Genomic DNA, 20922 nt, shown 5'->3' with positions numbered 1-20922 from the left:
CCACTAAAAAATTGGATGTAACTCTACAACTGCGCCAAAAATCAGCAATGTGAAAAATTGGCCCCCAGAACTGTGCTCAATACTCCAAATGCGATCTAACCAAGGTTCTATACAGGTTTGATAGAACTTCTCTGCTTCAATTCTATCCCTCTAGAAAGGAACCCCAGTGCTATGTTGACTTCTTTATGGCCTTGTTAACCTGCATCGCTACTTTTAGTGATTCTGTATCTGTGTACCCCTAGATCTCTTTGCACATCTACCCCATTTAGACTCTTATTATACAAGCTGTATGTGGCCTCCTTATTCTTCCTATCAAAATGCACCACCTCACACTTATCTACATTGAAATTCATTTGCCAATTACACGTCCACTTAGAACTGCACCGCAACAAAAAAGCATTTGCTCCTGGCGAGGGGGAGAGCAGAGAAATTTGACAGAAAAACAAATGAGCAAGTAAAAGGAAAACCACACAACTTTTCCAAAACTGTGTTTTGGCAATTAAAAAACAAAAAAATAAAGATTTAGGATCACAAGCCAGATTAGTAGATATATTGAACATGTAGGTTTTAAATTGTTTCATTGACCAAGAGGTACAGTATGCTTATGATGTCTGAAGTGTGTAGTAAAAAAGCATGTGTAATATTTGGTCCCTTCTAACAATGAAAACAAAGTACTTACTAACTCCACAAACACCAGGCCACCGTAACTGTGGGCAACAAATACTACATTCTTGGCAGAAGACCTAGAAATGAAGTGATCCCAGACGTAGAGTGTATGCTCTTCTGGAGTGCTGTTATCCTGCAAAAAATGAAAGAAAAAAAACAATAAAAAATGCAAATCTAAGTTGAGGAGTCATGCTACTTTTTGGGGGATGAATGGCTGGAGGAATATGGAAAGCGTATGCTTCTTGAAAAAAAAAATTGGGGGCTATATTTTAAAGTAAATGAGATAGATTTTAAAACACTCTAGAGGCATCCTGGATTAGTTTGGCTGTTAATAAGAAATGCTTATAGAATTATAGAAATTTCCAGCTCAGACGGAGACTATTAATTTCATTGTGACTGTGCCAGCTCTTTGAAAGAACAATATGTTCAGGTCCCTTACACATACCATTTAAAAAATGCAAATATTTATCTATTTCCCTTTAAAAGATATTATGGATTTTGTTTCCATCATTGTTTCTGATAGAGCAGTCCACATGCGACAATTCTCTGCTGTAAAAACTTTCCAAACTTCTCACTTAGAACATAAGAACATAAGAAATAGAACAGGAGTAGGCCATTCGGCCCCTTGAGCCTGCTCCGCCATTTAATAAGGTCATGGCTGATCTGATCATGGACTCATCTCCACTTCCCTGCCCGCTCCCCATAACCCCTTATCTCCTTAGCGATTAAGAAACCGTCTATTTCTGTCAAATGTATTCAATGTCCCAGCTTCCACAGCTCTCAGAGGCAGCGAATTCCACAGATTCACAACCCTCTGAGAAAATAAATTTCTCCTCATCTCTGTTTTAAATGGGCGGCCCCTTATTCTAAGATCGTGCCCTCTAGTTCGAGTCTCCCCCATCAGTGGAAAATCCTCTCTGCATCCACCATGTCAAGTCCCCTCATAATCTTATACGTCTCGATAAGATCACCTCTCATTCTTTTGAATTCCAATGCGTAGAGGCCCAACCTACTCAACCTTTCCTCATAAGTCAATCCCCTCAACCCCGGAATCAACATAGTGAACCTTCTCTGAACTGCCTCCTGTCATGTATGCAAACTCTTTGTATTCACTTGATAACTATGTACGATGTACCACCTGAGGGCGCTGCTGTTGGAGACCTCAGGGGTTTCCTGCCCTAGTGTGCAGGGGCATATAAAAGGCAGCCAGCCATGCTGCCCCTCACTTTGCAGTCGTATTAAATGGATTGAAGTCACACAGCTCTTATTCACAGTACAAGGCCTCATGGAGTTATTCGATGGTAATTGCAGACATAATAACTGGCAACGAGAATACGGACTTTCACGCGATTATGGCTACCTTTGGCACACTAAAAGACTTCGCAGAGTGTGATGATTGGGATGCCTTCACGGAAAGGCTCGAGCAATATTTTGTGGCAAACGACCTGGCAGGGGAGACAGACACATTGGTGGAGAAGCGCAAGACTATACTGCTGACCAGTTGTGGGCCTGAGGTCTACCGCCTCGTCAGGGACTTGCTGGCACCCACGAAGGCCAAGGATAAGACATACGATGAGCTGACTGAACTAATTCGCGATACCATACAGATGACTTCCGACCAGAAGCGGAGCTCACTGGCAAGTACTGTACATAAAATAACGTCGATTGCAGGCAGAACTGTTGAACTAATAAGAACTATACAGAGAAGAGCCTACATGCCTGCTGCTGCTAAGCCGCGAAGGGGTGTAAATGTAAAATCATTAACATAATGCTGGCGTTGCGGGAGTAATCATGGGGCCCATCAATGTCAATTTAAAGACTATGCGTACAAAAACTGCAGAACAAGGGGTCACCTTCAGCGAATGTGCAAACATACTGCGACTCACCATGTGGCAGTGGAGTCGGCAGAAGAGTCCCGATCCAGCGTGGATCACAAAGGACAAGATAGAGAGGCAACTCAGCCCGAGGGAGCAGTGTGCACACCTTCTCCACAAAAAGTCCTCCCATGATGATGAAAGTCAAATTAAATGGTGTTCCTGTATCCATGGAGCTGGACACGGGGGCGAGTCAGTCAATTATGAACCAGACGGCATTTGAAAGGTTGTGGGGCAACAACAAAGCACAAAGCCCCGAGCTGAGCCCGATTCAGATAAAGCTGTGCACTTACACCAAAGAACTGATACCAGTTATTGGCAGTGCGAACGTAAAAGTATCCTATGATGGAGAGGCACACGAGCTGCCACTGTGGATTGTACCAGGTGATGGGCCAACACTGCTTGGCAAAAGCTGGATGGGGAAGATTCGGTGGAATTGGGAAGACGTCAAAGTATTATCGTCAGTGGACAATGCTTCCTGTGCTCAAGTGCTGAGCAAGTTCCCATCTTTATTTGAACCAGGCATCGTCAACTTCACAGGCGCCAAAGTACAGATCCACTTGGTCCCCGAGGCACAGCCCGTTCATCACAAGGCTCGAGCGGTCCCCTACCTGATGAGGGAGAAAGTGGTGATCGAATTGGACAGACTTCAACGCGAGGGAATCATATCGCCAGTCGAGTTCAACGAGTGGGCCAGCTCCAACCGGTTGCATATGCGTCCAGAAGCCTAATAAAAGGCTGAAAGAGGCTACAGCATGGTCGAAAAGGAGGCTTTAGCCTGTGTTTACAGTGTAAAAAAGATGTACCAATATTTGTTTGGACTCAGGTTCGAGTTAGAGACGGACCACAAGCCCCTAATCTCAGTTTTCGGAAAGCAAAGGCATAAACACCAATGCTCCGTCTCGAATCCAAAGATGGGCACGAACACAGTCTGCCTATGACTATGTGATCTGCCACAGGCCAGGCACTGAAAACTGCACTGATGCTCTCAGCCGACTACCGTTTCCCACCACCGGGGTGGAAACGGCGCAGCCTGCAGACCTGCTACTGGCCATGGATACCTTTGATAGTGAAGGGTCATCCGTAACGGCCCGCCAAACTAAGACCTGGACCAGCCAGGATCCTCTGCTATCCCTTGTAAAAAGTTGCGTCCTCAATGGGAGCTGGTCAGCGGTCACTAGTGACATGCATGATGAGATCAAGCCGTTTCACCGTCGTAAAGACGAAATGTCAATCCATTCAGATTGCCTCTTATGGGGCAACCACGTTATCTTGCCAAAGAAAGGCAGGGAAACCTTCATTGTGACCTACACAGCACCCACCCAGGCATAGTCATGATGAAGGCTATCGCCAGGTCCCACGTCTGGCACTGATTCGGACCAGGAGTCATGCGTGCACCAGTGTAACACATGCTCACAACTGAGCAATGCACCGAGGGAGGCTCCACTTAGTCTCTGGTCTTGACCCTCAAAACCATGGTCCAGGATCCATGTGGATTATGCGGGCCCCTTTCTGGGAAAGATGTTCCTGGTTGTTGTGGACGCCTACTCCAAATGGATTGAATGTGCAATAATGGCATCCAGCACGTCTGCAGCCACCATTGAAAGCCTCAGGGCCATGTTTGCCACCTATGGCTTACCGACATTCTTGTCAGCGACAATGGTCCGTGCTTCACCAGATCGGAATTCAATGAATTCATGACCTGTAATGGCATCAAGCATGTCAGATCTGCCCCGTTCAAGCCCCATCCAATGGCCAAGTGGAGCGGCAGTCCAAACCATAAAGCAGAGCTTGAAACACTCTGTCCCGGGTACTGCTCAGCTACAGGACACGACCCCACTCACTTACCGGGGTTTCCCTTGCAGAATTACTGATGAAACGAGCATTCAAAACCAGGCTCTCCTTAGTACATCCTGACCTCATTGATCAGGTGGAAACCAGTTGTTATCAGCAAAACACGTACCATGATCGCGCGGTTGTATCACAAATGACCCTGTGTTTGTGCTGAATTATGGTCAGGGCCCCAAATGGGTCGTCGGCACTGTATTAGCCAAGGAGGGGAATAGAGTGTTTGTTGTCAAACTGCTTAACAGTCAAATGTGTAGAAAACATTTGGACCAAACCAAATTATGATTCACAGATAACCAGGAACCACCGGAAGAGGATCTCATCTTCAGCGACCCACCGACACACGCCCAATCGACAAGACTTCGTTGCCAACCACGAGGATGATCTCACCATCCCCAACAGTCCAGCCCAACCAGTCGCGCTGCAAGACAGCAGTGGCCTAACCAACTCACCCAGGCCAGAAGCGACACTCAGACGGTCAACCAGGGAGCGCAGAGCTCCGGTCGCCTTAACCTGCAATCAACTCACATCAAAGACTTTGGGGGGGAATGGTGTCATGTATACAAACTCTTTGTATTCACTATGTAACTATGTACGATGTACCACCTGAGGGCGCTGCTGTTGGAGGCCCCAGGGGTTTCCTGCCCTGGTGTGCAGGGGCATATAAAAGGCAGCCAGCCATGTTGCCCCTCACTTTGCAGTCGTATTAAATAGACTGAAGTCACACAGCTCTTTTACTCACAGTAAATTACCTCTATGGTAATTGCAGATATACCTCCAAAGCAAGTACATCCTTTCGTAAATATGGAAACCAAAACTGCACACAGTATTCCAGGTGTGGCCTCACCAATACCTTATATAGTTGTAGTAAGACTTCCCTGATTTTATACTCCATCCCCTTTGCAATAAAGGCCAAGATACCTTAGCCTTCCTGATCACTTGCTGGACCTGCATACTATCCTTTTGTATTTCATGCACAAGTACGCCCAGGTCCTGCTGTACTGTGGCACTTTGCAATCTTTCCCCATTTAAATAATAACTTGCTCTTTGATTTTTTTCTGCCAAAGTGCATGACCTCGCACTTTCCAACATTATACTCCATCCGCCAAATGTTTGCCCACTCACTTAGCCTGTCTATATCCTCCTGCAGCCTCTTTATGTCCTCTGCACTCATTGCTTTTCCTCTCATCTTTGTATCGTCAGCAAACTTGGCTACATTACACTCAGTCCCTTCTTCCAAGTCGTTAATATAGATTGTAAATAGTTGGGGTCCCAGCACTGATCCCTGCGGCACCTCACTAGTTACTGGTTGCCAGCCAGAGAATGAACCATTTATCCTGACTCTCTGTTCTCTGTTAGTTAGCCAATGCTCTATCCATTCTAATATATTACCTCCAACCCCGTGAACTTTTATCTTGTGCAGTAACTTTTTATGTGGCAACTTGTCAAGTGCCTTCTGGAAGTCAAAATACACCACATCCACTGGTTCTCCTTTATCCACCCTGTTCGTTACATCCTCAAAGAACTCCAGCAAATTTGTCAAACATGACTTCCCCTTCATAAATCCAAATTGACTCTGCCTGGCCGAATTTTGCTTTTCCAAATGTCCTGCTACTGCTTCTTTAATAAGGGATTCCAACATTTTCCCAACCACAGATGTTAAGCTAACTGGTCTATAGTTTAATTCTTTCGGTGATGAACTATCCCCTGTCCAAAGCCATTATCTTTGGTCTCCGCCACAAAACTGCATTCCCTAGCTGCGTTCCATCCCTCTGCCTAGCATCTGTCTGAGGGTGAACCAGACTGTTCGCAACTTAGGTGTCATACTTGACCTAGAAATAAGCTTCCGGCCACATATCCGCGGCATAACAAAACCGCCTATTTCCATCTCTGTAACATTGCCTGTCCCCGCCCCTGCCTCAACTCATCTGCTACTGAAACCCTCATCCATACCTTTGTTATCTCTAGACTTGGCTACTCCAATGCACTCCTGGCTGGCCTCCCACATTCTACCCTAAGTAAATTTGAGGTCATCCAAAACTCGGCATCCCGTGCGCTAACTTGCACCAAGACCCGCACACCCATCACTCCTGTGCTCGCTGACCTACATTGGCTCCCAGTTAAGCAATGTCTCAATTTCAAAATTCTCATCCTTGTTTGCAAATCCCTCCATGGCTTCGCCCCTCCCTATCTCTGTAATCTCCTTCAGCCTCACAACTTTCCAAGATATCTGCGCTCCTCAAATGCTGCCCTATAACTAATCAACCATCAGTAGCTGCCTCGGCCCTAAGCTCTGGTACTCCCTCATTAAACCGCTCCACCTCTCTACCTCTCTTTCCTCCTTCAAGTTATTATTGTTGTTCAAGACGCTCCTTAAAACCTACCTCTTTGACCAAATTTTTGGTCATCTGCCTCGGTGTCAAATTTATTTGTTGTCTTATAACACTCCTGTGAAGTGCTTTACTACGTTAAAAGCGCTATATAAATATAATTTCTTGTTGTTGTATTTACAGATTAACCGAACAGTGGATCTTCTGCTTCCTGTTGGCTGAAAAGGATCACATGGGTATATTGCATAGAGAAAAATCGGGTGTGTAGAATTGCACATTTGTAACAGGACCTGACCGATTTTTTACCAGTCTGTTTTTCCTCTACGCCAATCACTTACATCTAAGTGCAATATAAGGGAAATATGCCCCAAAAGATGTAATTATCCCGCCACAGTTTATTCTATTTTCCCGACACTTTTAAAGCATTGAGCCGAGAAACCAGCACTAACTCTTTTTGAACTGTACAAATACAGTTTCAGGCCTCGAAATTGGCCTCCTTAGTGTCTCCCATTATTGCCTCCACGGGAGGGGGAGGGGTGCGATAATGGGGCACGAAGCACGAACTGAACCGAAGCGGCGGGAAGATCGACCCCCGCCATATTCAGCGGGAGGTTTGCGGCGGCAGTATGGCATTGCGCCTCGATCTCCTTCACCCAGAGATCGTGATTTCATTGCCGTGCGCATCGCCCCAGACTTGAACTTCGGTTCTGCCCCCGCAGCATCGCCGGGCGAAAACACCGACAGTTGCAGGAGGCATTCATCGGGAGGCCGGGAACTTTGGAGGCGATGCTAAAAAGCGAAGTGGCCGAGATAAATAAAATAAAATCTCAAATTCTCTCTTTGAATTTTTACCGGTGCTTTTACCCCACGATCGATCAGCCCGGCACTCTGCTGCATCGGGCTGACCGGGCCAGATCACGGCTGCCGTCGGGGAGCAGGTAAGTTCTTCTTTTGCAGCAATGGCCCTTCCCTTTAAAGGAGGGAAGGAGCCTTCCAACGCGGCAGCACTATACGGCCCATTGTGCAGCGCTGCACACCTTCGATTCTGCTTGCTGCCTGTTGCGCTCCAGGAAAGAGCGTTTAAACGCATCGAAACGTTTAAAATTCTTACGGGTTTAGACAGGTTAGATGCAGGAAGAATGTTCCCGATGTTGGGGAAGTCCAGAACCAGGGGTCGTAGTCTAAGGATAAGGGGTAAGCCATTTAGGACCGAGATGAGGAGAAACTTCTTCACCCAGAGAGTGGTGAACCTGTGGAATTCTCTACCACAGAAAGTTGTTGAAGCCAATTCACTAAATATATTCAAAAAGGAGTTAGATGTTGTCCTTACTACTAGGGGAATCAAGGGGTATGGCGAGAAAGCAGGAATGGGGTACTGAAGCTGCATGTTCAGCCATAAACTCATTGAATGGCGGTGCAGGTTCGAAGGGCCGAATGGCCTACTCCTGCACCTATTTTCTATGTTTCTATGTAAGAAGCGCTTGATTTAGCGCTCCAATTCTTTGCTGGGGCGTAAACGGCAAATTTTTTTAAAGATAAAAAACATTAGCCCCATTGGGGCACTCCCGAATTTCTTCCCCTAAGTGTTTTAAGAGCTTTAAAAACATGTGGGGACGAAATTGCCCCTTTTTATCATCCCGTTAGCACCGGACGACACTAACGGGGTGCAATGGCGTTTACGCCCTGGGGAGGGGGGCACTACCGCCTCCCAGAAAATTGCTCTGGAGGTTTGGGGGGTGCTGTCCCGACAGCGCCGCACCCCGTGATTAGCATCCTGGGCTGGCACACAACCGGCGATGACATCATCACTCTGCATGCCGACCCCTCACCGTCCTGCGCCAACCCCTTAACGCCCCGTGGGGGAAATTGATGGCGGATGTCAACTCCATTTTGGTTGCCGGGCTGCTGGCCCAGTCGATCACCTCCCTGGTGGCCCAGTGGCGGCCACCAAAGGGCCTGCAAAGTGCACAGCGGCCCTCCCTAAGCATGCACTGCAGCCCTGGGAGCTCCCTTCAAAGGAAGCAGAGTGCCGGTGACAGCACTCCGCTTCCTTTGAAGGGCAAACGGCTCAATTCCACGTCAGGGGCAGGACTTCAGTACTCAGAAATAGGCTTTTCCTTTTTAAAAGCTACAAGGGCAAGTGTGTAGGCACTCATGGCGGAGGCCATTGGCATAAGCATTGAAGGGACAACAGGAGGGATAAGCAGAAAAGATGGTGCGGGTGACTGGGCACAGAACAACATGAGGCAATGTGCAGGATAAGTAGCTATCAATTCGATGTTTGGGGAAAGGGTTTAATAGTCATCGTGCATAAACAATTAAATGGAAATAAAATCTTCTCTTCGAGCTCACCATGCGCAATGCCATGGGAGCTTCCAGTAACATATTAAAGGAAAAACTTGTGCATGCCACGAGAATTGCCGGTGTTACCAGCAACTCGAGTTAACGGCCGCCAAAAATGGCCGCAGTGCTACAATTGAAAAATTTGCGTTGGGAATTGGTGATGTGTAGTGCAGCCGCTAACTTGCCATGCAATGTCTTGCTGGTGGCATTAATGGAAGCCTCCGACCCAAAGTTCCTGTCCACAGTGGCCGTTGCAGCTTTTACAGCCTGTGGGAGTGAGGCTATAGAGCTTGCAAGGTCTTGTGGGCAATTAAAGGAGCTATGAGTTAAAGTGGCAATGCATTCAGAAATAATAAAAATTACAATGCAGTGAAAAAAATGCAGGTTTCAGCCCTTACTACCTTTCAATAAAACATTTACCATTAAAACGAAGTCCCAAATGAGATTCTTCAGCACATAACCCTGAACCTCAAAAAATGGGAAATGTGCTTCAGCAAGCCAGGGAAGGGGCACCCAGGGGGTCTTGCAACTTTGTGCAAGGGGTCAACACTGCAAGAGAGATCCACTACCCAGAGGACAAGAGGCCCTCCAGAAAGAAGGATGTGGAACCAGATCACTGAGGCCACCACATGACCTCAGACCACTGGTCAAGGTAAGTGAATGCATCTTCAAAAGCCATCTCCTACCAACTGTATTGCTAGCCTCAACACTTCTCAATGCACGACTCCCCCCTATCCCCAATTACTCATCTACCAACAATCTGTAACAATCATGAGACGCATCTCCCATTCCTAGCCACAACTCCCATTCCTAGCCACACCTTACCCCCTTGGAGGAGACGGTGCAGGCCATTGGCAGTGGCATGGCTGAGCCTTTGGCCAGCGGCAGGGCTGAAAGGATACAAGATGCTGGTATCCTAATATGTTATCCTTCTTCTCATATGCACCTCTTGATTTCCCACCCTCCCCTCACTACAACTGCACCCTTGTGCCTTCCCTATTTCACACACCCAAGAAATGTAGCCTGCCCAGCCAGTCTTGTCAACAGTGTCGCCCTCAGGGATGTGGTCACACATTGTTCTTTCTGGAGGGTCTCCTGGCCGCAGTGTTGACCCCCTGAACAAAGCTGGAATTCAGCATGTGGGACTCTGGGTGCCCCTTTCTTGGCTTGCTGAGCCATTTGTGTTAGTGTAAAAGCACCTTTCCCATTTTTTGAGTTGCAGAAGGGAATTCAGCTTTAAGAGCAGAAGCCTCCCATTTGGGACATCTTTCTAATGTTCATTTTTTTTTAAAGGCAGAAAACTGCATTTTTTTCACCATTTTTATTTTTATTAGTTCTGAAGGCATTGCCCTTTTAGTTTCCTACAATGCCTAACGAACACTATTGCCTCGCTTCTCGATGCTGTTGGAAGCTGGAATGCAGCTTCTGGAAGGCAACTTCGACTCCCATGCCTGCACTAACGCCACCAGGAGGCCATTACATGCTAAGTTAGCGCTAGGCTAGAAATCTTTTGCCCTCTACCCCCAGTATGAATTTTTCTCTTGTAACGCTGCGTCCATTTCAGCAGCCGTTAACCCAAGGCTGTGGTGACTCCGGCAACTCACGTGGCGGCCACGAATTTATAGCCCTTTGTCTCCAAGGGCTGTTTCTTACTTACCTAAGCAACAGAATAACATAAGAACATAAGAAATAGGAGCAGGAGTAGGCCATTCGGCCCCTCAAGCCTGCTCTGCCATTTAATAAGATCATGGCTGATCTACCTCAACTCCTCTTCCCTGCACTATCACCATGTCCCTTGATTCCCTTAATATCCAAAAATCTATCGATCTCTGTCTTGAATATACTCAAATACTGAGTATCCACAGCCCTCTGGGGTAGGGAATTCTAAAGATTCACCACCCGCTGAGTGAAGAAATTTCTCCTCATCTCAGTCCTAAATGGCCGACCCCTTATTCTGAGACTGTGACCCCTGGTTCTAGACTCCCCAGTCAGAGGAAGCATCCTCCCTGCATCTACCCTATCAAGCCCTGTAAGAATTTTGTATGTTTCAATGAGATCACCTCTCATTCTTCAATACTCTAGAGAATATAGGCCTAGTCTACTCAAGCCCTCCTCATAGGACAATCTCCCCATCCCAGGAATCAGTCTGGTGAACCTTCGGTTGAACTCCCTCTATGGCAAGTATATCCTTTCTTAGGTAAGGAGACCAAAACTGTACACAATACTCCAGGTGCGGTCTCACCAGGGCCTTATATAATTACAGGAAGACGTCTTTCTTTACTCTTATACTCAAATCCTCTTGTAATAAAGGCCAACATACCATTTGCTTTCTTAATTGCTTGCTGTACTTGCATGCTAACTTTCAGTGATTCGTGTACAAGGACACCCAGGTCCTGCAGAACATCAACATTTCCCAATCTCTCACCATTAAAAAAATTCTCTGCTTTTCTATTTTTCCAACCAAAGTGGCTAACTTCACATTTCTCCACATTGTATTTCATTTGCCATGTTCTTGCCCACTCACTTAGCCTGTCTATATCCTCTTCAAGCCTCTTTGCATCCTCCTCACAACTTATATTCCCACCTAGCTTTGTATCATCAGCAAACTTGGATAAATTACATTTGGTCCCCTCATCCAAATCATTGATATAGATTGTGAATAGCTGAGGCCCAAGCACTGATCCTTGCGGTACCCCACCAGTTACAGCCTGCCGACCCGAAAATGACCCATTTGTTCCTACTGCTTTCTGTCTGTTAACCAATCCTCAATCCATGCTAGTATATTACCACAATTCCATGAGCCCTAATTTTGTTTAATGGTCTCTTGTGTGACCTTATCGTCCAAATATGCCTGTACACCACATCCACTAGTATCCCTTTATCTATTCTGCTAGTTATAACATCAAAAAACTTGAACAGATTTGTCAAATATGATTTCCCTTTCATAAATCCTTGTTGACTCTGCTCAATCTTATTATTATTTTCTTAGTGTCCTGTTACCACTTCCTCAATAATATTCTAGCATTTTGCCTACTACTGATGTCAGGCTAACTGGTCTGCAGTTCCCCGTTTTCTCTCTCCCTCCTTTCTTAAATAGCGGGGTTACATTTGCTACCATCCAATCTGCGGGAATTGTTCTTGAATCTATGGAATTTTGGAAGGTGACAACCAATGCATCCACTATCTCTATAGCCACCTCTTTCAAAGCCCTAGGATACAGAGCATCAGGTCCAGTGGATTTATTGGCTTTCAGTCCCATTAATTTCTCCAGTACTTTTTTTTTACAATTACTCACTTCTTTCAGTTCCTCATTCTCACTAGACCCTTGGCTCTCAACTATTCTGGGATCTTCTTCCGTGAAGACAGACAAATTTGTTTAATTTCTCTGCCATTTCCTTATTCCCTATTATAATTCTCCTGTCTCAGCCTGTAAGGGACCCACATTTACTTTCGCTATTCTTTTCCTTTTTACATACCTATAGAAGCTTTTACAACCTGTTTTTATGTCTCTTTCTTGTTTACTCTCATATTCTATTTCCCCTTTCTTGATCAATTTCTTAATCCTCCTTTGCTGAATTCTAAAATCCTCCTTGGCAACATTATAAGCCTCTTCATTTGATCTAATACTATCTTTACCTTCTCTTAGCCACGGTTGGACCACTTTTCCTGAGGGGTTTTTGTGCCTTAAAAGAATGTATGTTTGTTGTAAATTATGTATTAATTCTTCAAAATGCTAGCCATTTGCTTGTCTACCGTCATACCTTTGAATGTAGTTTCCCAAGCTACCGTGGCCAACTTGCCCCTCATATCTACGTAGTTTGCTTTGTTTAGATTTAAGAACCTAGTTTTGGATTGAACTAAATCACTTTCAAATTTAATATAAAATTCTATCATATTATGCCAGCTGTGTTTCCACATTTGGCAGTGCTGCAGCACTGCTGAGCTGTGGCCCAATTCTAACTGTTCCACTCCTGCTGCCCACATTCCTCTCCACCATCTTCTTCAAGTCACTTTCAACTTAGGCACCGTACAAACTTCCACTTAGCAATTCATGCTAGCCCTGCACCAGCTGGTAGACTCTCTTACAGGTTGGTTCCATTTGGTCCACCTGGGGTCTCTATCACATCTACTGCTGCACCTATTCCCTGCTTCCCTCCCGACCTATAGCACTAAGCTTGTGCTTCCACTCCAGTACTACTGAACTAACAACTGCTTTTCTACTGCTCTCCCATTACTCTTACATGCTGCAGCCAATGTCACATTTCTGCTGTCATACTTGCACCTCTTTCAAAATAAAACAGCAAAATATCAGAACTGAAGATGGAAGGAATGTACAAATCAAAAGGAAAGGCTGAAAAACTGGCAATGAGAAACTACTAAGGGCTTATGAAAATAGCCAATCCTAAATGACCAGCAAGGAGAACGTACCAATGAAAGGTAAAAAAATATCCAGTCTAATCAATGAAAATATTTTTTGAAAAATGTTATGTTATCTTTTTTCTCAGTAGTTCAAATTTCGAATGTCCATAATAAGGTTTATACAAAATAAAAACATCAGCAGATTACATATTTCACAACAATATGGTTAAATTTACCCACTGAATTATCTCTTGTGTCTTTTAATACCTTTATTGAAATTTTTACTTCAAGATCTTAGCCTGTCTCAAAAGCTAAGGTTTTGGCTGGATATTTTTCAGTAAAACAATTCTGCTGCACTTAGAATGTATCATAAGAACATAAGAAATAGGAGCAGGAGTAGGTCATACGGCCCCCCGAGCCTGCTCCGCCATTTAATACAATCATGGCTGATCCGATCATGGACTCAGGTCCACTTCCCTGCCCGCTCCCTATAACCACTTAATCCCTTACTCTGCAGTTTGTACAATTTTCCAGCATGCATTTGGATTCCCCGGTCAGACACTTTCAAATTTGATACTGCTATGGTACCAACATGAATTCTTTGCTGCAAATCGTGATTACCTGGCTCTTTCATTTGTTTCCCTTTTCAAACATTGCTTCATGTTCTCAAATGCCAACTTGATATGCATGGTGATTGCACTTAACTCACGCCAGGAGAAATGGCATATAGATAATCTTGTAACATCACTTATGCTTCATTAAATATAATGTAAATTATTCTCTGCACCAAGCATTATATACTGCCAGCCTCATCCATGACATTGCCAGAAAGGTGTGTCAAGCACTACTATGGCAAAGTCCTTGTGTTATGGGACTTCACCCAAAAAAGCTTGCCGGGAACATAAAAACTGACTGCAAAAGCTTCTATAGATATGTGAAGAGAAAAAGATTAGTGAAGACAAACGTAGGTCCCTTGCAGTCGGATTCAGGTGAATTTATAATGGGGAACAAAGAAATGGCAGACCAATTGAACAAAATACTTTGTTTCTATCTTCACGAAGGAAGACACAAATAACCTTCTGGAAGTATTAGGGGACCGAGGGTCTAGTGAGAAGGAGGAACTGAAGGATATCCTTATTAGGTGGGAAATTGTGTTCCGAGAAATTGATGGGATTGAAGGCCGATAAATCCCCGGGGCCTGATAGTCTGCATCCCAGAGTACTAAGGAAGTGGCCTTAGAAATAGTGGATGCATTGGTGATCATTTTCCAACACTCTATCGACTCTGGATCAGTTCCTATGGACTGAAGGGTAGCTAATATAACACCACTTTTTAAAAAGGGAGGGAGAGGAAAAGCGGGTAATTATAGACCGGTTAGCCTGACATCAGTAGTGGGGAAAATGTTGGAATCAATTATTAAGGATGAAATAGCAGCACATTTGGAAAGCAGTGACAGGATCGGTCCATGGATTTATGAAAGGGAAATCATGCTTGACAAATCTCCTAGAATCTTTTGAGGATGCAACTAGTGGAGTGGACAAGGGAGAACCAGTGGATGTGGTGTATTTGGACTTTCAAAAGGCTTTTGACAAGGTCCCACACAAGAGATTGTTGTGCAAAATCAAAGCACATGGTATTGGGGGTAATATACTGACGTGGATAGAGAACTGGTTGGCAGACAGGAAGCAGAGAGACGGGATAAACGGGTCCTTTTCAGAATGGCAGGCAGTGACTAGTGGAGTGCCGCAGGGCTCAGTGCTGAGACCCCAGCTCTTTACAATATACATCAATGATTTGGATGAGGGAATTGAGTGTAATATCTCCAAGTTTGCAGATGACACTAAACTGGGTGGTGGTGTGAGCCGTGAGGGAGATGCTAGGAGGCTGCAGGGTGACTTGGACAGGTTAGGTGAGTGGGCAAATGCATGGCAGATGTAGTATAATGTGGATAAATGTGAGGCTATCCACTTTAGGGGCAAAATCATGAAGACAGAATATTATCTGAATGGCGGCAGATTAAGAAAAGGGGAGGTGCAACGAGACCTGGGTGTCATGGTTCATCAGTCATTGAAAGTTGGCATTCAGGTACAGCAGGCGGTGAAGAAGGAAAATGTTATGTTGGCCTTCATAGCTAGGGGATTTTAGTATAGGAGCAGGGAGGTCTTACTGCAGTTGTACAGGGTCTTGGTGAGGCCTCACCTGGAATATTGTGTTCAGGTTTGGTCTCCTAATCTGAGGAAGGACATTCTTGCTATTGAGGGAGTGCAGCGAAGGTTCACCAGACTGATTCCCGGGATGGCAGGACTGACATATGAGGAAAGACTGGATCAACTGGGCCTTTATACATTGGAGTTTAGAAGGATGAGAGGGGATCTCAATAGAAACATATAAGATTCTGACAGGACGGGACAGGTTAGATGCGGGTAGAATGTTCCTGATGTTGGGGAAGTCCAGAACCAGGGGACAGTCTTAGGATAAGGGGTAGGCCATTTAGGACTGAGATGAGGAGAAACTTCTTCACTCAGAGAGTTGTTAACCTGTGGAACTCCCTGCTGCAGAGAGTTGTTGATGCCAGTTCATTGGATATATTCAAGAGGGAGTTAGATATGGCCCTCACGGCGAAGCGGATCAAGGGGTATGGAGAGAAAATAGGGAAGGGGTACTGAGGGAATGATCAGCCATGATCTTATTGTATGGTGGTGCAGGCTCGAAGGGCCGAATGGCCTACTCCTGCACCTATTTTCTATGTTTCTATGTTTCTCCACAGTGCTCCATTCGGCAACATAGAAACATAGAAAATAGGTGCAGGAGTAGGCCATTCGGCCCTTCGAGCCTGCACCACCATACAATAAGATCATGGGAAGTTCCAAAGTGGAGTATAAAACGCCAGAAATTGCACTAAGAATCAGGACTCTCATTTATTCAGGATGACTGCAAACGAGAGCTGTGGGATCTGGAAAGCGGGAAGGAATAGTGTGAGTTGGAACAGAAGCTAAAAGAGAAGATCACTGCTTTTTCTCAAGAGTCAAAATGCAGTACCAAATACATAGAGTTCATTTTAATTACTGCCAAGGATTGAGCCTGGTGTATAATTCAGGTCCAAACTACTGTGTCATTGAGGCTTTGAGTTAAAAAAAACATAAATTAAAATAAAGTGGAGTGTTGTTTAAAATCTTTACACTTGCACAACACCTCTTCATTATCATAGCAATTGACTACCATTTCACTTTACTACACAGAAATATAAACAAAAATCTATTTAGTTACACAATTAATTAACAGTTAAATAATCACGAAAGGAAAGAATATAACTGCTTTTTTATATTTTAAAGTAATTAAATCCCATTTGTAAGGCAACTGGGAAGCAGTTAGTTCTTTTTTGGTATTCTTTACCATTTGTGTAAAGAATAACGCAATTGAAAAGAAAATTGTGTTAATCTGTTTTACTCCACGCTAGTCTCTTATGTGTCAGCGCTTAACAGGCCTGATACCAAGCAGTGCGGGAGGCAATTTACATTATTAACAGGTAGTTGAAAGACAATTAAAGACAATTTTAGCCTCGACTTAGCATTTTCCCAGCTTTTTGACAAGGTTCACTGCGCTCGGGGATCATGTCAGGTTAATTAGGTCAAGTGTTCAATGAGTATCCATTCTTCTGAATAGTTGACAGCTGCAAATGTGGTATAAAAGCTGTTCACTTTTCAATCTCAGAAGCTGGAGCCTTCAGGATTTGAAAGACACATTTGAGCTTTATGCAGGTTGGAAGTGTTTGGAGTAAACTCTCTATCTACTGTCACCTCCTTGGAACAAACTTTCACAATATTGACAAATCGCTTCTATCATCTCAACCTCACCTGCCATTTATTGCATCAGCATCGGTGCCCTTGAAAAAACTCACACCTTGGTCCTCAGAATCCCACCATGATTAGCCCCAACACCAGCATCACCAGACACACCAGCAACACCAACTGCAGCGGCGGCAATGGCGGCGGTGAGGTGTTTTGGCCAGGCAGTCAGCGTCCAGCGCCCCTCAGCGATCCTCATGTCTAGTTTTGCGGTGGCGCGCTGCAGCACTGCCCGGAAGAGCTACGCCCGGTGTGCAGTGCCCCTCGTTGCAACACTGGCTGCAAGTTTTGACCATTGCCTGACCCGTCCGCCAGAAAACACGCCTCACACTGACTGCCCGGGAAATCAGGGTGGTTCAACCATCCCGTTGATGAAGAGGTGAATAATGGACTCCTAAAGGCGTTTCTCGGAGCGCTCCCGGCCCAGCTCTTTAGCTCAGGAGTTTCCCATACTAGCGCCCAAGAGAGGTGTATAACCCCTCTCTTAGTGCTGCACCCCCTGACACTTGGCCCAGCTGCACAAACTTAATTACTGAGGTGCAAACTATTCCTGGGCGCTTACTTTCCTGCCCCGCCGCCATTATTGCCCCAAAAACATCAAAGCCGAAAATCCAGCCCTTTGGGTATCTGTGTGTGACCTGTGATGTTAATCTTACAATAGATTGTAAATAGCTGAGGCCCCGGAACTGATTCTTGTGGAACCCCACTAGTAACAGCCTTCCAACCTGAAATAGACCCGTTTATTCCTACTCTCTGTTTTCTGTCCATTAACCAATCCTTTAACCATGCTAATATATTACCACCAATCCCATGAGCCCTTATCTTGTGCAACAACCTTTCGAACCGTATCAATTGCCTTTTGTGGCACCTTATCGAATGCCTTTTGAAAATCCAAATATATTACATTCACAGGTTCCCCTATAGTAACTCAAAAAATTCTAATAGATTTGTCAAACACCAATTTCCCTTTCATAAAACCATGTTGACTCTGCCTAATCATATTATGGTTTTTTAAGCACCCTGTTACCACTTCCTTAATAATGGATTCCAGCACTTACCCGACAACTGTTGTCAGGCTAACACCATTCTCTCTCTCTCCTTTCTATAATAGCGGGGTTACATTTTCTACCTTCCAATCCACTGGGACTGTTACAGAATCTAGGGAATTTTGGAAGATCACAACCAATGTATCCACTATCTCTGCAGCCACTTCTTTTAGAATCCTAGGATGTTTGCTATCAGGTCTAGGGGATTTGTCAGCTTTTAGTCCCATTAATTTCACCAATACTTTTTCTTTATTAATATTAATTAATTTAAATTCCTCACTCTCATTGAACTCTTGGCAACTCACTATTTCTGGTATGTTTTTGTGTCTTCTACTGTGAAGATAGATACAAAATATTTCTTTAACATCTCTGCCATTTCCTTATTACCCATTATAATTTCTCCTGAAACATCCTCTATGGGACCAACATTTCCTTTACTTCCTTTTTACATACTTTCAGAAGCTTGTCCAATCTGTTTTTTATATTTCTCTCATATTCTATTTTCTCCCCCTTTCTCAATGTTTTGGTCATCCTTTGTTGATTTCTAAAATTCTCCTAATTCTCAGGCTTACTACGCTTCTTGGCAATATTATCAGCCTCTTTTTTTAATCTAATACTATCCTTAAACTCTTTGAGTTAGGCATGATGGATCAATTTTCCTGTGGAGATTTTATTTTGCAATGGAATGTATATTCATTGAGAATTATTAAATACTTCTTTAAATATTTGCCATTGCTTATCTACCATCATACCTTTTAATCTAATTTTCCAATCTGTCTTAGTCAACTCGCCCCTTATACCTATGTAATTGGGATTATTTAAGTTGAATATTCTAGTTTTGGACTTTAGGTATAAGTTGTTATAGGAGGGTGAAACATCAATGTTGCATGCCCAACTAATGCATCTGGGAAAAATCTCCTTCGATTAATCAAAGAGTAAATTTGTTGCCTAACTCAAAATGGCAGTTCTAGACAACCCTCAGGGTTTGGCAGGACTTCCAGTGTTGCTTTGGGAGAAACCCAGCACATTTATTGGGATGCTTCCCAAACTAGTCCTGGTGCCAACTAAGATGTACAAAAAATTATGAAACCAATTTAAACCCATGTTTGTCCACTGTAGTTATGATCTCATACAAAATCTAAAGAAGGATTGTCAATTTATCTCAGCAAGAAAGCCAGGCCTAAAAATTCGGGACGTTTCCGCCTCCTGTTGGCAATAACAACTTTTCTCCCGGGTGCGGTTAATGACCCTCACTAAATTTGACATGCGCAGCGACCCTTTAACATCCCGGACCCTAAATTGGGTATCCACCTCTGAAGCTGCGCCGGGCCATGACAGTGACAGCTTCAGGGGACATGAACCGGGCAGCTGGCTGCTTGTGGGGCGCAAGTTAAAGGGGAGGTGTGGGCCTTTTAAAAAATATTCTTCCGATTTTGTTGTGCGCGTGGGCGCTTTGAACGCGGGCTCTGTGCTGCCCTGCATCGCTCCCTGGTGGTCCAGGTAGGACCCTTTCATTAATGCAGAGTTTGCAGCTTGGGCCCTTCCCTTTAATTAAGGGAAGAGCCCTCCTACATGGCAGCGCTACGGGGCCCAATGCATGGCGTTGCACCCTGCCCCCGGTGCGTCTGCCCCACTACCGCCCCAGAAAGCAGAAAGGAAGTGGAGCGCCTTATTTTGTGCTCCACTTGTAACCCCAATTTCTTGTGAGAGGCAAGACTTCTGCCCCCACCCCACAAATATGTTTTTCTTAGACAGAAAATCTATGTGGAAAGTAGCATTCAAACATGCATTGGCAATTACTTGCATTATATTGGGTCTTTTACCAAATTGGCCAAATGAAGAACATGGCAAGAATGCTGCGTCTCTGATCCAGGTCATAGTTCTGTCTCTTATGGAGAACACTATGCAAGTAGTTAAAATTTATTTGTCCCCCCGTAGCGGAATCTCATAGGATTCTGTTCTGGGATCGCTTCTGTTCACTGTGTACATGAATAATTTGGATATAATTTAGAGGGATTGATGTCCAAATGTCTAGATGATACTAAAATAAGCACTGTAATTAATTCTGAGGACCAAAGGAAGCTGATAAAATGGTGGAATGGGCAAAAAAGTGGCAGATGGAAATCAATGTCAGTAAAGAAAGACTTCAAGATGTGCCAAAGCACGTTACAGCCTATTAAATAGTTTTGAAATGTTGTTACTGTTGCAATGTAGGGAACTTAGCAACAAATATACGCACTGCAAGGTCTCACAAACAACAATGAAATAAGTCAACTCTTTTAGGTTTTTGTTGGGGGATAAATATTCTCCAGGACACTGGGAAAACTCCCCTGCTCTTCTTCGAATGGTATTGTGGAATTGTTTACAGATACTGAGAGGGCAGATAGGGTCCTGGTTTAACATCTCGTGCGAAACACAACACCTCTGACAGTGCAGCACTCACTCTGTACTGTCCTCAAGTATCACCCTAGATTATGTGCTAAAGTATCTGGAGAGGGCCACAACCATCAGAGGCGAATGTGAGTTGTACATTTTGCTTAAAAAAAGCAAAAAGGGGGAAAGCTGCGTGATGTGGAAGAGCAGAGGGATTTGGGATTGAGGATCACAAAAC

At 44.5% G+C, this 20922-nt stretch overlaps 1 protein-coding gene across 4 annotated transcripts in view; it reads right to left on the bottom strand.

Annotated features, from left to right (window-relative positions):
- Positions 1–20922, bottom strand: part of arb2a (ARB2 cotranscriptional regulator A) — an 844257-nt gene that overhangs the window by 468181 nt on the left and 355154 nt on the right. For 3 of the 4 annotated variants that reach the window (XM_070884941.1, XM_070884922.1, XM_070884931.1), the window contains one exon: positions 680–799. The exons of the other annotated variant lie outside the window; for it this stretch is intronic. In XM_070884941.1, the coding sequence (XP_070741042.1) occupies positions 680–799 (120 nt within the window). The remainder of the gene's footprint in view (positions 1–679; positions 800–20922) is intronic. 4 annotated transcript variants of the gene reach the window in all.

This window comes from Pristiophorus japonicus, chromosome 1 (assembly GCF_044704955.1).
Source record: "Pristiophorus japonicus isolate sPriJap1 chromosome 1, sPriJap1.hap1, whole genome shotgun sequence".
Lineage (NCBI taxonomy): Eukaryota > Metazoa > Chordata > Chondrichthyes > Pristiophoridae > Pristiophorus > Pristiophorus japonicus.
This window is presented reverse-complemented; position numbering and strand designations above follow the sequence as displayed.